Below are 14,832 nucleotides of genomic sequence, written 5' to 3' on the forward strand. Positions count from 1 at the left end.
TAAACAAGGGACCCGCTATAGTAGGCTTTCTTACTAAAGTGGCCATCAAATTAAAGACAGTAAAGAGCAACAATCGATTTCGATACCTTATGCGTCGTGTGGTATCTTCACGATAGGTATACACTTTATATTCTTTAAATAATAGTAATAATATTACTTACACTTAGGTACTTATATTTACTTACACATACTTATACTTACTTATACTTTAGGTAAGATAATTAGTTGGTTAATCATCACCTGGTAGTTTCTCCAGTATGTCCAGGGGGACACGACGCAGAAGCGTGCGCCCCCGGAGCAGTCTTCGGCCACCGCAGACCATGGGAGGTCTCAGCTTCGCAAGCCTCGTCTGCAGCGCCGAGAGCCCACATCGTCACACCTTTGGCGTTGGTGCCGGCCACTGAGGACACTTGGCAGCGGAATTCACCGGATTTCTATAAATTATAAGATATAAAAATTAATCCGACGAAAATCTACAATTTTCGTTATTTTGTATAAAGAAAATCTTTCGGACTTACACGGGAATAGTTAGTCCCCCGATTGCGGTTATAACTTGAGCTGGAACGCAACTGAATATCGATTGTTCCACTTTTTTTTATCGTTTTGGAATAGAGAAAATTGTTTGATAGATTCTAATCGAAGCTTTAATGTAAATAATTTTCAATCAAATGCGTACTACCTATTTTAAATGTCTCAGATTCATATAACATATTTAAACATATGAAATATTTACCGACGCAAGTTTTGTGTAGCAAGTGGAATATAAAAACGTTTCATAGTTTTCCAGCTCGCTCGTAAAGTATCACAACTTTTTACAGTTCGGAAACAGCGTTGCTAATTCTCGTGTTTCAAGCCGCAATTTGCAATTTAAATTAACTCCGGATTAAAGTACGCGAGCACTTTACATTTTAATATTTTAAATGCAATATATCTTGAATATTTAATTACAATGTTTCAACATTATAGGGAAATAATATGGTAAACAATCGGTTGGAACTGATGAGTATCTATTATTCTTAGTTTGAATTAATTATCATTTTGATAAATATTTTGTACCCTTTGTATTATTTTACACATTATGCTTTTGCTACAAGTTTAGAAAAATGATGTTTTAGTTTTTATTTTATTTAATTAATCTTTTGTGCCAAGTAAATAAATTATGAATGTGAACAGAAGTTGAAATTATTTTGCATCTGTTGCATTATGTATTGCAATATTAAATAATTTGCCTTTTAAGTAATTCAGCGCTCTTCGAGTGGCTGGATGTTGCTGGCTCTGTACAACAACGTAAAAGGTATAAAGAACGTGATTTTGAGGTGTGTGTGTGTGTAATTCGAATTTTTAAATCTAATTTAGGTCTTCCCCGACTTCGCGTCCTGATGTGAGAAGAAGAAAATGCTGCCATGCACTTTGTTACCACTTCTTCTGCACTGACGCTTTGGAAGCGGCAGTGAACTTAGTATTCTGTAATTTATTTGACGTAAACTAATGTTGTGAAACCAAAAGATATGACAATTATTAAGTGATGTTTGAAATGCCATAACAAGGAATAAAAATTTTGAATTTGAATTTGTATTTAAGAAAGGATCTCTCCCTAGTACTCCATCCTAAAGTCCTGTGTACCTTCACTCCCAGTGTCTGCTAAGTATGTGATGCTGACGTTATCACCGTAAAAACTAGTGAGGTCAAGCAATTACCTGTACATTATAAAGTTTCAGCACGCTTCCAGCTGGGTACAGGTCTTCCCAGACCTCGCGCCCTGGTGCCAGGGGCAGCAGGGTTCTCTCCCGGGCCCAACTGAACCCCAAGGCCCCGTGTACGCGCCCAGCGCCTGCTAAACATGTGATGCTGACGTTGTCACCCTAAAATAATTGTTACCTTTGAATCTTAGATCGTTAATGTTAGGGATTTCAGAATCAGAAAGAATTTCGGAAATTCCCCCTTTAGTATTAATTTACAATTACCATACTTATATGAATTTGGCCTTCCTTACGTCATTAAACAAGTATTTTCGGCGTGTAAAAAAACTGGTGTAAATTGTCTATATACATATAAATATTTTTGTCGCCATAACAATCGAACCAATGTTTTAGTCGTCTAAGCGCCAGACGTCAAATTAAAGATTTCAATACCTTGTTTACAGTTAACGTAGACGGTACTAGTCTTATATCAGGCGGCCTCAATATAGCTAATCTCAGCGCCCTGCATCGCCTTCTCCCGGCGTCTTCAGCTGCGCACGACCACTTCCCACTGTCGGGCCTTTTCGCTTCAGATATGCCCAATACTGACATCCGACGGCCTAGCGCGTCTTCTGCGACTGTTCTAGTCCAGATATCCCTGGAATTATCGATCAATCAGTATATCAATAACAGATTAGTCAGTGACTGACTGTATACTGAAAATTGGCACGAGAAGGGAATCCTGAAACTATTTTGTCGAGAAGGCAGTAATAATATTTTATGAAAGTCGATAGTAAACAATGTGGTGAAAATTGAAGTTGGGTGTATATTCAATCAAAATAACTTACTTAAATCGATTAAATAATATCGTATTTGATCCAATCGATAAAGTTTTGAGATATGGGATAATTTCGTTGTAAATAAAATGTTACGGAATTTTATTGGCGCGAGTCCGTCACACCGGTTTTTGTCTTTCTAAAACCAAGATGCCGCGGGGATGTAAGTACATTTAACCGTTATAAAAAATCTTGACTTTTAGCAACATATTTTGCAGCTGTAATTTTCAAGATTACGTCTTCTAAGAAGGTCACCTTTCACAGAAATAACTTTTTTATTGGACAACTTTGAGACAAGTTCGCTAAATAATACGTCTCGGAACGACACGACACGGAAAATTCAACAAAGGAAAAGTGAGAAAATGTGTCAATATATTGAGTTCTGGTACAAACTTTACCTATTGTTCAGAGTATGGTTTGTGGTAAGGATTTTTTAAAGAGAGATGGAAAGGTAAGTAACAAGAAAAGATAAATTTCCTTATGAATTACTTGTGTGAATTTTTTTTATACACGTTTGGGAAATTAATTTTGATTAATTAATGCAAGCGAAAGTTAATTAAATTAATGTTAATTAATTTTGTTTTCATTATAATTCATTATAATTAAAATTATCTGTACTTATACCCCCTTTATTGTCTTTGTTCCGTCTGAGTCATACCTACTCGTAGATCTGCCTGTGACTATCTTCCAGAGATTCTTGTGTCTTGTATACATCGTTAGGATTTTGTATGTATTGTTCTGTATAGTATTTATTTATTTAATTGGTACATACACAGTGTTTGTAACCATAACAGCGACATAATATTTTAGTTTTATGAAAATATAAATTAAAGTTACTATACTAAATAGATTCTTCTACACTTTCTAAACATTGAATTAATGTTTTCACGTGAATGAATTTAATCAAACCTATGTATATCCCTTGCGGGAAAGACAGAGCCAGCAGTCTCGAAAGACTAAAAGGCTACGTTCAGCTAATTTCTGATACATTATGTGAAATAAACCGAAAATCCACTCAATACAATCAATGCTATTTGCGTATTATTCCAAACAATATGTCCATTCATTACTTAAATGTTCCCGAGCGTCGGTTTATAGACCATTAAAGTGCTAATGAGCCAGACTAGTCATATTAGTTAGTTAGTTACCTCGTGGTGCCGTTAAAGTTGACTTTGACCCCGTCTTTGTACCAGGTGAACACGATGTCTGGGGACCCGTACGCCATACAGCTCAGTATGAACTCTGACCCCTCCCATACTTCTGGCCGTTGGTTCACTACCACTGCCTGAGAATTAGAAACAGTATAATTAGATTCTAGATTGTTAATAAATGGACATCATAATTCTCTTAAGGATACTGACCCCTCGGACCAGAAATTTGTTTTTAAATAAATACCTACGAACAAATCACACACATTAAGTGCTATATTACAGGAATTGCGAAGCAAAGTAAAAAGGAAAAAAGCATAATAAAAAGACATGGTATATTGCAGTCAAAACTCTTACTTATCTAACTATCAGAAGACATATCAAATGTGGTAAACACAAAAACAATAAATTTAACGATGGGATCAGACGCAAAATAACATTTTTTTTAAAGTAGGTAGTCAAACAAAGCGTGTTATTACACCACTTTGTTGGTTAATGACGAGTAAGGCTTGGAGTTCGCCTGCTTATAGGTCCTACCGTGAGTCAATTCTACTTAAATGCCATTTATTATGCTTCGCTTCACAAAGATGACTTATTCTGAACAAATATTTTTGTAACAAAAAATATGTTTAATGTAGAGAAAGTCGTAACAATCAGTTAATATTAAAATAAAAAGTAATTATTTTATTCGTTCTTATTCAAAAGTCAAAACAAACATATTTTGTAATATATGACTTTGTATTTTAAGAATTACTTTTTATTAACCAGAGGACCAGGATACTCCTGGATAGTGGTCACAGGACTCCCCTCACTCAAACTCGTGGAGTGGTCAGGACAGACTCCAAACGGATGACGACTTGGAGGTCTTAGTAAAAACGGAAGCAAAAAAGTGGTTCGAATTGTTCAAGATTTTTTAAACTTCAGTTATCGCGTTATTAAAGCGCGAAAGGTTACGGACCTTCAGTAGAGAAATACACGTCTTTGCAGTAAAGCTTCTTTGATAGCTTCTCGGTAAAGGGAAAGCAATAGCCATTTCCATTTAAAAGATGTAGTGTTTTTTATTGAATGTATATTTTGTCGATAAATAACCGAACCAATCATGTAATTTTTCATTTATTTTTTAAAACATTTCTAATGAAACGTCATCATTTACAACTAACCATTATTAGCTAACTAATAGCACGATGAAAGAGACACCTCACACATTAAGTTGGAGCTATTATAACAATAAAGCAGGTGCTAACTCAGGTCAACGAGACGCTTGGCTGGCGGACCGCCAAGCACTAGGGATGCGCCGCGCATTCCGAATAATTAAATTTGGCCTTTAAAGCGAGTTGTACACATTGGCTCCTTAGAGCTGCCTAGTATGTTGGGTCCTTGGATGCTAGAGGCTGGTCAAAGTGAATTACATCACGCCTCTTTACTGGATGGTTATGTAATGACTACATCTATCCACGCCTGAAAAATATGTCTGTACCAAATTCAAAGAAATAAAAAGTAATGAATAGATATACTGTTCAGCTCTCATTTATTGTTTACGATCAAAGTTAAACAACATATTTAAATATATACATATATTTAGATATATATCATTCTATGAAATCTATAGGTAGTATATTATTTTTCGTAGGAATAGTGGTCCGATCAATACATTTATAAAAAAAAACAACTTTCTTCCAAATTATTAGCTTATTTTTAATTGATTCAGGTTAGTGAGTAACGTACCTAAGTGTAATAATCCTGTGAAACCTCAGAAGATGTTTAGTAGAAGTGGTAGGCCAGAGGTTAATTGAATTCCTGTGCCTCGTTACTCAGACAAAATACTGTTAAATTAGAGATACCTCGTTACTACAGTTCACCTTGACGTTATTTATAGCACTGATGACTAGTGACTTTGTATTTGTTGTATTTTTACACGGCAATTATTGAAATTAACAAATCCAAAATGGGCATAGGTTTGATAGTCTATTATAGTAATTTCTTTCTTAAAAATCCTCCTTAATATTTCTCTAACATAACGGGACCAAATGGGCCACTTGCGGCGTCTTTAATTCATACGGGGCATCAGTCATTTCGGCCCTTTCCCATTACGCCCCGGCTATGTAAGGGCCAGTCGGTAATGTTCCGCGCTATTGTTAGAATGTAATTACGTACGAGAGTGAATCGTGCTGTACAAGATTGGTTTCTATTGATATGTTGTTACATGTGATCTTATCTTTATACACATTTGAGGGAAATGTTATTTAGGTGTAAGAGGTTTGAATTTCGAATTGGATAGGTAACATGAATTTGCTTATTGTGTGATACTCGTATGTCACGGGTAAGTTCCATGATTGATTGCTGATGATCTGTTCACAGTATGAAGATAGTACTTGGTAATAGAATTCTCTCATTGTTGTTTTCCAATTGTATACCTATTTTCCGTTTATGTGGGACTTCCTATTTAGGTCTCTTTTTCCCATTTTCACTATCATTTCAAAGAATGTCAGTACTATTTCTGAAAAGACCAGTAAAACTGTCCGACCATAACTATAAGTTTAATAATACTTCCAACAAACTTTTCTCACAGAGAATATAGGTTGTTATGGGAATCATGAATTAAATAAAAAAAATAATGCTTTTTTTCCCAAGATCTGGACTAAATGGGTTTGTTTTGTTTTGAACAGATACACATCTTTAGTAATATGTGGAGAACCATTAAAACGCATGAAAAAAATGTTATTGACCTTGAAAATGCTTCAAATTTCTTAACTTTGAATAAATTTGAATATAAATCGTGGCCACAACCAGACAAAAGACAGTTCATTAAGTTTTTCACACTTAATTTTGTGAAGCCTACGAAAACAGATGCATTTATCATCCGTTCCTAAGATGGTGCGCGGGACGCCTAATTAGTGCGAAACAAATTAGATTAATTCGCCCGTCATCCTCCTAATTTCCTCTTTAAAAATTCACAGCATTTTTGAGACTATAAAGCAGAATTTTTTTGAATATTTATATTCAGTATAATATACAAGTGTATGTCCGCGGCTCCGCCTCCTGGAATTTTGGGAAATCTCTCTTAGTGCACACCTTTTTTTTCGAATCCTAGCCACATAGGGAACCTTTATGCCAAATTTAAAATCTCTGTCTGTCCATTGTCCTGTATATTAAGTTAAAGAAGATAGAGAATGAATTTTTATGATTACCATTGCAGATTGGAGTGGGTGTCGCCAGACAGCTGACATTAAAAATGAAGCCAAATCACAAAAAAATAACATATTTTCTTCAACTCATTAAGAACTTTATATCAGGATGCAGTAAAAAAAATTATTTAATGAGCAAAAGCCGTAAAAGTGCTAACAACATATTGGATTATTCTATCAACGACCACAAAATAAATGGCAAACAATTAAACCGCGTGGAAACTGAGAGAAGTTGTAAGACACGAAAAATGGCGCCATTTCTCTACCGCCAGATAAAGTTCCTTTATTGATTGAGATAGTTATCTTTTTAACTTTTGTGGGCTCTAACAGATATATGAAGTTAAAGAAAAAGAGTGCGGGACAGTATGCGTGATTATTGTGATTCAACTTTTTTTGACGAAAATTTAATTATATTTAGAACATTTTTCTTTTCTATTCTTTACATCTTTTTTGCGGCCAGTGATAATATTTTTAAATGCTACGGGCATTAAATGCGCAAGTTACGTAACGTGTACCTTTATTTTATTTTTATTTACCGTTTAAATACGTACATTTTTTTATTCGTGATCATTGTAACTAATGTAACGAATCAATGTGCCCGTTTAATAGCTGTTGTATATATAGATAGTATAACGCAACGCAATAGTTCTATATCTAAGGATATGTATTCGTATGTATATAGCTAACGTTGTATATCCTGCGCAGCAAAGCTACGGACAATGTTAGATCGCGAAATACCAACATGCCGTAAGGGAAATAGATAAGTCTTCTTGGCCTGTAGATAATTCCTCGACGATAATACAATTTTGCCACTATAAAATTCTGCCATTTTCACAACCTCATCGGTGAATGACGAAGTGGATACTTGCTTACAATTCTTTAACAGTACTGTGACAATTCCCTTGAACCATATTTATGTAGGTGATGATTCATTTCCCCCCTGATACTTGCCACTGTATGAATCTATTTAATATGATATTTGAAAAAAGACGATGGCTTACTTGTAAACTGAGTGCTGGCTGCATTAAAAAGTGCTGGGTGGCGGGTAGGATTCTAAGTCGATCTGCGCGCGCGCGCGTGGCTGCTAGCCGAGCCAGTGCAGCGCGCAGCGCGCCCGCGTCTCGTCGTGCCCCCCAGAGTCGCAGCCAGACGGTCCTTGCATTGTTCAGGTCAGGAGAGCTGTGAAGAGAAGTTGGTTTGGAACTGCACGGAAATTTCTCTCATGATGCTCTTAAAATGGCAAGAAGGCGCACCGGAGAGGTTTAGTGGGTAGGCTGGCACACAAGAAGCCGGGAGTCTTACATACTCCCGGGTAGACACGTGGGGTCGTCCGTAAAAAATTATTGCCTCTTCGACAGCAAAAATAAAACAGTCACTTCGTGCAAAAGTCTTATTTATTCTAGATTCGAATCGTGGCTACAGGCGGACCATGATGGCAGAGGACTCAAGTACGACTAACGACAAGGGGATGTTTATGCGTATGAGTTGATTTTAAATAGAACAGTTCGACACCTAATGTACTTAACGGAAGATGTGACGAATTTGGTTATCGTTAAAATAATATGGTGCAACCCATATGATTTTAACAAAGCCTCAAGTACATTTTAAATTCTAAGAGCGTATATACTGGTATGAAACTTAACGCATTTCTATGTTTATGATCTGAAAAGTAAAGTTGTGTGGAAACATCCTTTTCTCAAGTATAAAAGAACTCTTACGAAAATCCGGGCTCATATTTTCATCGGATTACGTTCTCATAAAAGTTATAAAAGCAATAAACTTACCTTACATTAAGTACTTCAATATCATCTTCCAAACTTATATTGGATGCCTTTAAATAGCTTGTTATCTGAAAAGAACCGTAATAAAATTTAATAGGGGTAGGTACATAGGGGGAATAAAAATGAACGTATGCGTTCGTCGTGCAAAGAGGAAAATAGGTTAGAATTTTCTATTACCTCTAAAATTATATTTCAACAGTTAAGAGTTAATCCAGGTATTTCTCCTGTCACTATTTGAATCTCAATTTTATCATTGGGCCATACAGCTAAATGTGTACTTTTAGTTTTTTCAAAACTATTTTGGCTCTTTTTACCTCTTAACGGATAATTCTTTTTTCTCCTGTGGTAAATTCCAAAGATATAAAGTTATACTAATGCTACTTCTAAAAGTATAGTCAATATATGTGCCAAATTTCTTTAATCCCATTTCTAAAATCCTAAATCTCCGAGTCATCTTGGAGAGTGACCTTTTCTACTTCGTCGAATGTCGTGTTAATAAATTAATGAGTACAAAGTAGACAATCTAGATATACAGTGAGAAACTCGTAAAGCTAGTCCGGAACAGCCAAGTGCAGCAAGTTTTCATGTTAAGCACTACATTAGTCACCTTCTCACTAACTTATGTTTTACTTTATGCATTTTATAAAACTGTATTATCAACGCTTAAATCCAATTCTTCCTACTAATATTATAAATGGGAAACTTAGTAAGGATGCAATGTGTCGATGTATGTGTGTTTGTTACTCTCTCAATCGAAAACTACTGTGGGCTTTCAGTATTTTCGATACTGATTATATCTATGTATTATATAATTCCTGTCTTATTTCCGCAAGTTTTGCAGTAGAATATAGCCCAGGATGTTGGATCAGGATTACACTTCTAGTTATCTGAATGGGTAGGTTTTCACAAGATAATTTCCGTCAACGCAATGAAACTGATGTACTTATGTCAGAAAAGAGTCATTGGTATATGGCTGGATTGGGTTTGAATCTACAGACACTTTAGATTAGGACCACATCTCTCTCATGGATATCGTAAAAGGTGACTAACGAAAAAGCTAATAAATTTGGGATTCTTTTTGTAGGCGATGGGCTAGCAAACTTTCACTATTTGAATCTCAATTCCATCATCAAGCAAATCAAGAAAAGCCCACCTGTTTGACGAAATCTTGTGATATGTTCCCGTTCGGATGGTCCCCGATCAGTAGCCTAGTTTCGTATCTTGCTGACGCTGCAAACAGAGCACGTGATTAATGACCACACCCCGACACCGGACATCCGGCTGGAACAGGGTTGCCAGATATAAAAAATATAAATATATACGGGACAAATAACACAGATTAAGTTAGCCGCAAAGTAAGTTCCAGACTTGTGTGATGAGATACTAACTTAACGATAGGTACTATATGTATATTAATACGATACTATAATTATTCAGATCTATATACATCAAGCACGGCAGAGGCCAAGCTGAAAAGAAGGAATGACTAAAATAAAAACAATTTGTTGAAAGACAAAGCATTTTAAGTACCTATGCATACAAGTGTTTGTAAATGAACATATTGATATTGAAATTCGGGATGGTCATAATATAATATTATTTTTTTAACGTTGGGATGAATAAATAAATATTAAAATGAAAGTAATAACGAAAAAATATGATTGCATAAAAATATTTAAAGTAAAAAAAATATATAAAGTGAGGTGATTCAGAAAGATCTTAATTAATAGCTCTTTGTCATTTATTTGTATTTGGCCGGTAATTATTCTGGACATGATTTGTGATGTCGACAAATTTGGGCTGTTCACAAACTTTGACAAGGCATGTATCTTATCTTAGCTTTCCTCTTTTTTACCACTAGGCTTTACCAGAAAGAAAGAATGAGACAAAACACAATATGCATTATCTGAATAATCCGCGCGATAATCGGTCAACCCTAGACGGACGCGCTTACTTGGCCCGTAATGCCGTCTCGAGGCTATCATCACTCAGAACTTCTGTATCGGTTTTATCCGACCGAAATAGAAATAGATTTTGTTCCTTGAAAGAGATTTTTTTATGAAAGTAAAACATTATTTAGAAATAACTATTATGTTAAAAAAGGATATGTAAACCAGGAACAAGGGTGATAAATACCTATTTTGTTATGGTTTCATATAGAGAGGCCGACATCCATACATTTTTACTACTACTTTTGCTTTTGTTATATTATTAAACCAGTATAACTCACAAAAATCCGTGTCTCTTGGTGTACAATCGCAGATGCCTCCCTCACAACCTTCGGAACACTCTTCGATGCCGCATTCTGAAATCAATAAAGATTATTACATATATAAATGATTTACATTAATTATGCGTATGTATGGTACTTACCTGGAGTAGAACACTTTAGCATGCACTATATAGAAATACCTAAGTATCTAATATATTTATTTGCATTATTATAATGACAAATTTTAATTGTGAAAGTAAAATTGTATCAAAAAATACAGAATATCATAAAAAAACATATTGTCCTGTCTTAACATCGCGCCAAAATTTAAAATTTAAAAAAAACATCCTTTTTGGTTACTTTTTTCTTAGTGGACAGTATTAACCAAATAAAAAAAAACAATACGAAATTCTAATGTTATTCAACTTTTGTTAAGCTGTTGTTGATACATTTTTGTGATTATTATTTTAACTTTTGACAAAATAATAATTATTATAATACTAAAATTTGGCTATTAAAACAAGATAAGGTCTTGAAAACTTAGCAAGAGATTTTCAGGTTTTAAAGCGGAAAGTAAATGGGGACATTACAATTTATTTTATTAATACAATGATTGTATTATAAATAACACATATTCATATCTAAATGGGTAAACAGAGCCAATAAATCTTTTTGAAAAGCCTCGAAGGCCACGTTTAGCTAAATAGTTTACGCAATTTAACGTACATGAGCTGCTCGATTTGTTCAGTCGGGTAAATCACAATAGTATTTCAAGGAGTTTGGCGAACAAACACCGTCGTTGGACACCTGTTGTGCTAACTATACCCAGATCTAGGTATTAAGTTCTAGACTCGCTTACAGTCTGCAATCTTAAGGGTGTAACACATTATACTTGGATCGTTCTTCTTTGCCCTGGCGTTTATCCCGGGCGCAACCTCATCTCTTTATAGAAGAGCCCGGGTACTAAAATATTGTAGTTGGTAATTTTATTTGATAACCGACTGATTATTCAGGCAGGAAATTCTTAAGAGAGAATCCTTGCATATTAGATGATCATACGTTTTGGCCTATTTCCGGGCTTGCTTCATTCCTGACAAAGAGTCTGGATTTAGTCTTTATGTGACATCAGAGTGACCACAACATACAAGTGGATTTATTAGTTTTTACAGAGATAAAGTAAAATCACACGAATTCGAAGAAAGTAAACTTTATTTCTGTCCCCGTGGAAACCTTTGAAGAAGAAGAAGAAAGGAGATGAAAGGAAAAGAGAGGGGGCTAGTTTATTCCGTTCGATTTGCGTGCTCTGTTTGAGGGAATCTGATGCTAATGTATAATGTAAACTGATCATGGCTAAAGTAAACTTGTTTAGCTTACAACAAACATGTGAAACACGCCTTAATATTAAATAGTGTACAAAGCATTCTACTAAGTTGCAAGCAACTGGACGCAACAGCGGATGGTTCGCCGGGAAATTCCGCCTTGTCGGACTAGGGTTGCGAGGTCTCGATCAAGGTATGTTCACATTTAGATAAAAATCGACTCTTTTCATAGTTGAGATTTTTTTATCTCATCGAAATGAGGTTTTTTTGGTCGCCTATTAAATGCTCCTTCAGCTTAAATGTAAATAGATATCTATTATGATCCCTAATATGAAAAGCCTAATAGAAGCAGGACAAATCGGACACCGTAAATTTAGGCTGAAACAGGCAATCAAAAAGCTTTACTATGTTTTCAGACGGTCACCTGGCAACCCTATGTCCGACCATTATTTCAAGTTAGCTTACAAACTCGTTAAGTGCATTAATACTTTAAACTCAACGTTGAGCTTGTTATAACGATTAATCTTTTCAGATCAGTTTTGTGGTAAGAAAATTGTTGAAGTGTTATAATGAAGATTTTTTACTACGTTTTTAACTAGTGATTTGTCTTTCTTTAGTCGAACATGCTTTCATTTTATATTATTTTGGAGTGAGTGCAGTATCGATGCATTCGCAGTTGTGAACTTTAGAACTAATCCAACTGAGGCAAATATGAATGTACTTTCAAAATTGCATTAGGTAAATTGATGAGTGCCGAAAAAGAGTTAAGATATTCTTAGAATTTGATACTCTTTTAACATTAGTTGTATGTATAAATTTTATAAACAGAGAAACGCCTCCAATCGATATCATCTTATTTGAAAACGGTGAATTTTCTAAAAACTTCTCCTAAGCGTAACAAACAGTTTACAGAAAACCGCATCAAAATCAGTTCAGCGAAACGCGAAAGAATCGCTGATAAACACATATATATATACAGGTCAAACTGAGCACCAATCTTTTTTTTTGCGTTTAAAAAAGGCAGCGAAAGAGTTGCTCGATCGCACAAATTTGTCTTTAGATGAATATCGCTACTTAACTTGTTAAAAAAAACGGTAAATAAAAAGCTTAATTATGGAGGTCCAAACATTTTTTTGTAACGAAAATTAAAATACAATGTTACCTGGTTCAGCAATCTGCGATTCACAAAGGTCCCCCGTGAAGCCCGGGGCACAAATGCAGCTGACCGCAGCTGGACCCATCTGTCTGTGGAAACATCAGCATATTTAAAGATCTCTACAAACATTACACTACTTTTAGGCAGTCGAGGCAAATATGTATAAAACACATTAAATCCACAATAAATAAAGTATAAATCAATTAATCACAACAATGTATTCTCTCGTCCACATTCCTATTCTAAGTTTGGATAATTATGAAGTTGTTGAAGAAAATGCAGCTGTGTAGTTTGTTACCGCTTCTTCTGTACTGACGCTTCGGAAGCGGCGGTAAATGTAAGTTATTTCGTTTTAAGTAATTTCTTTGACTTCAACCAATGTTGTGAAACAAAAAGATTACAATATTAAAATGTCTCATAAAAATGAATTATTTTTTTTTAATTTGAATTAAATTGTAAGAATTATGCCTAACTACTTGGGTTGTTTTCGTTGGGTGGGGAAGTGATGGAGAAAAATCCTGAGTATGCCTATACATCGTGTAATCGTTGACGTCGTAGGCCGTCGAAGGAACCACATTCACGGGAAAGAGATGGAGTGATAATAACTACAAATTTGACCCCCCCATGGTTTAGATTTGCATGAACAGGGGATCGTGTTATTATCTGCGGGTGACTTGACTAGACTGTACTAGTATGATTTGAGTTAGGGTCTAAAAATATGTGCACTTCTCATAAAATAAACTGAAGTAGAACAAAAAAATATAAATGAAATAGTCGACATGTCCTGAGTGTATTTATCATAACTGAGTGGAAGGAAGGCCTGGAGCGTTTGGAAAATATAGCATTCAGTAAATTGAGGTTGTGCCCAATTGGACGGGGTACAAAGGTCCAGATTCCATTTCACCGGGCTCAAAAACATGACCGGGGAATTTACAAATAAAACCGTTTAAATTGAAACGAGTAGAAAATTCTTCCGATTCGGAAGGGTAACTTATTAAAACATGTTTGGACGGTTGGTTTTCAAAACATGACAGGACTTATGGACAGTTATTTCATGTCATCTTATCAAAAGTAAAAGCCGTAGATAAAGGATTCATAATCATATCAGCTGTAGGTCATCCACTGCTTAACATGGCTTCCCCAACGAGATTTAACAATTTAATAAAAAAATGTTTTTGTTTACTCATCTAAATATGGTGAATATTGTGTGAAATGATGTTAACAAATATCACGGGTGACTTATTTTAAAAACATTTTAAAATATAAAAATAACTTGTGCAAAAGTGAACCGCATCTTCAGCTAAAAGCTTTTAAAAAAAAAAATTGTTGCTAAAAAGTTATAACATTTACACACCATCACGAGATACAGGAAAAATGTGAATATTTTTCCAGACTAAATAATATCTTTAGTGCTATGTGAATTTGTTTAGTGTCAACATTGTTCAGGCTTTAAAAATATGCGGGGAGCTCTCATGGCGAAGCAATTTCGCCGAGACAAATGACATTATGAGGGTTC

The 14,832-nt window shown here is 35.0% G+C and overlaps 1 protein-coding gene across 7 annotated transcripts in view; it reads right to left on the reverse strand.

Moving 5' to 3' along the window:
* LOC106136237 (uncharacterized) overlaps window positions 1-14,832 on the reverse strand; it is a 286,942-nt gene that overhangs the window by 18,354 nt on the left and 253,756 nt on the right. For all 7 annotated transcript variants that reach the window (XM_060949379.1, XM_060949376.1, XM_060949375.1 and 4 more), the window contains 9 exons: window positions 13,323-13,405; window positions 10,860-10,934; window positions 9,783-9,859; window positions 8,633-8,697; window positions 7,850-8,027; window positions 3,664-3,800; window positions 2,133-2,337; window positions 1,698-1,862; window positions 241-434 (listed from right to left, as the gene is read on the reverse strand). In XM_060949379.1, coding sequence (XP_060805362.1) covers window positions 241-434; window positions 1,698-1,862; window positions 2,133-2,337; window positions 3,664-3,800; window positions 7,850-8,027; window positions 8,633-8,697; window positions 9,783-9,859; window positions 10,860-10,934; window positions 13,323-13,405 — 1,179 coding nt within the window. The remainder of the gene's footprint in view (window positions 1-240; window positions 435-1,697; window positions 1,863-2,132; window positions 2,338-3,663; window positions 3,801-7,849; window positions 8,028-8,632; window positions 8,698-9,782; window positions 9,860-10,859; window positions 10,935-13,322; window positions 13,406-14,832) is intronic.

This window comes from Amyelois transitella, chromosome 18 (assembly GCF_032362555.1).
Source record: "Amyelois transitella isolate CPQ chromosome 18, ilAmyTran1.1, whole genome shotgun sequence".
Lineage (NCBI taxonomy): Eukaryota > Metazoa > Arthropoda > Insecta > Lepidoptera > Pyralidae > Amyelois > Amyelois transitella.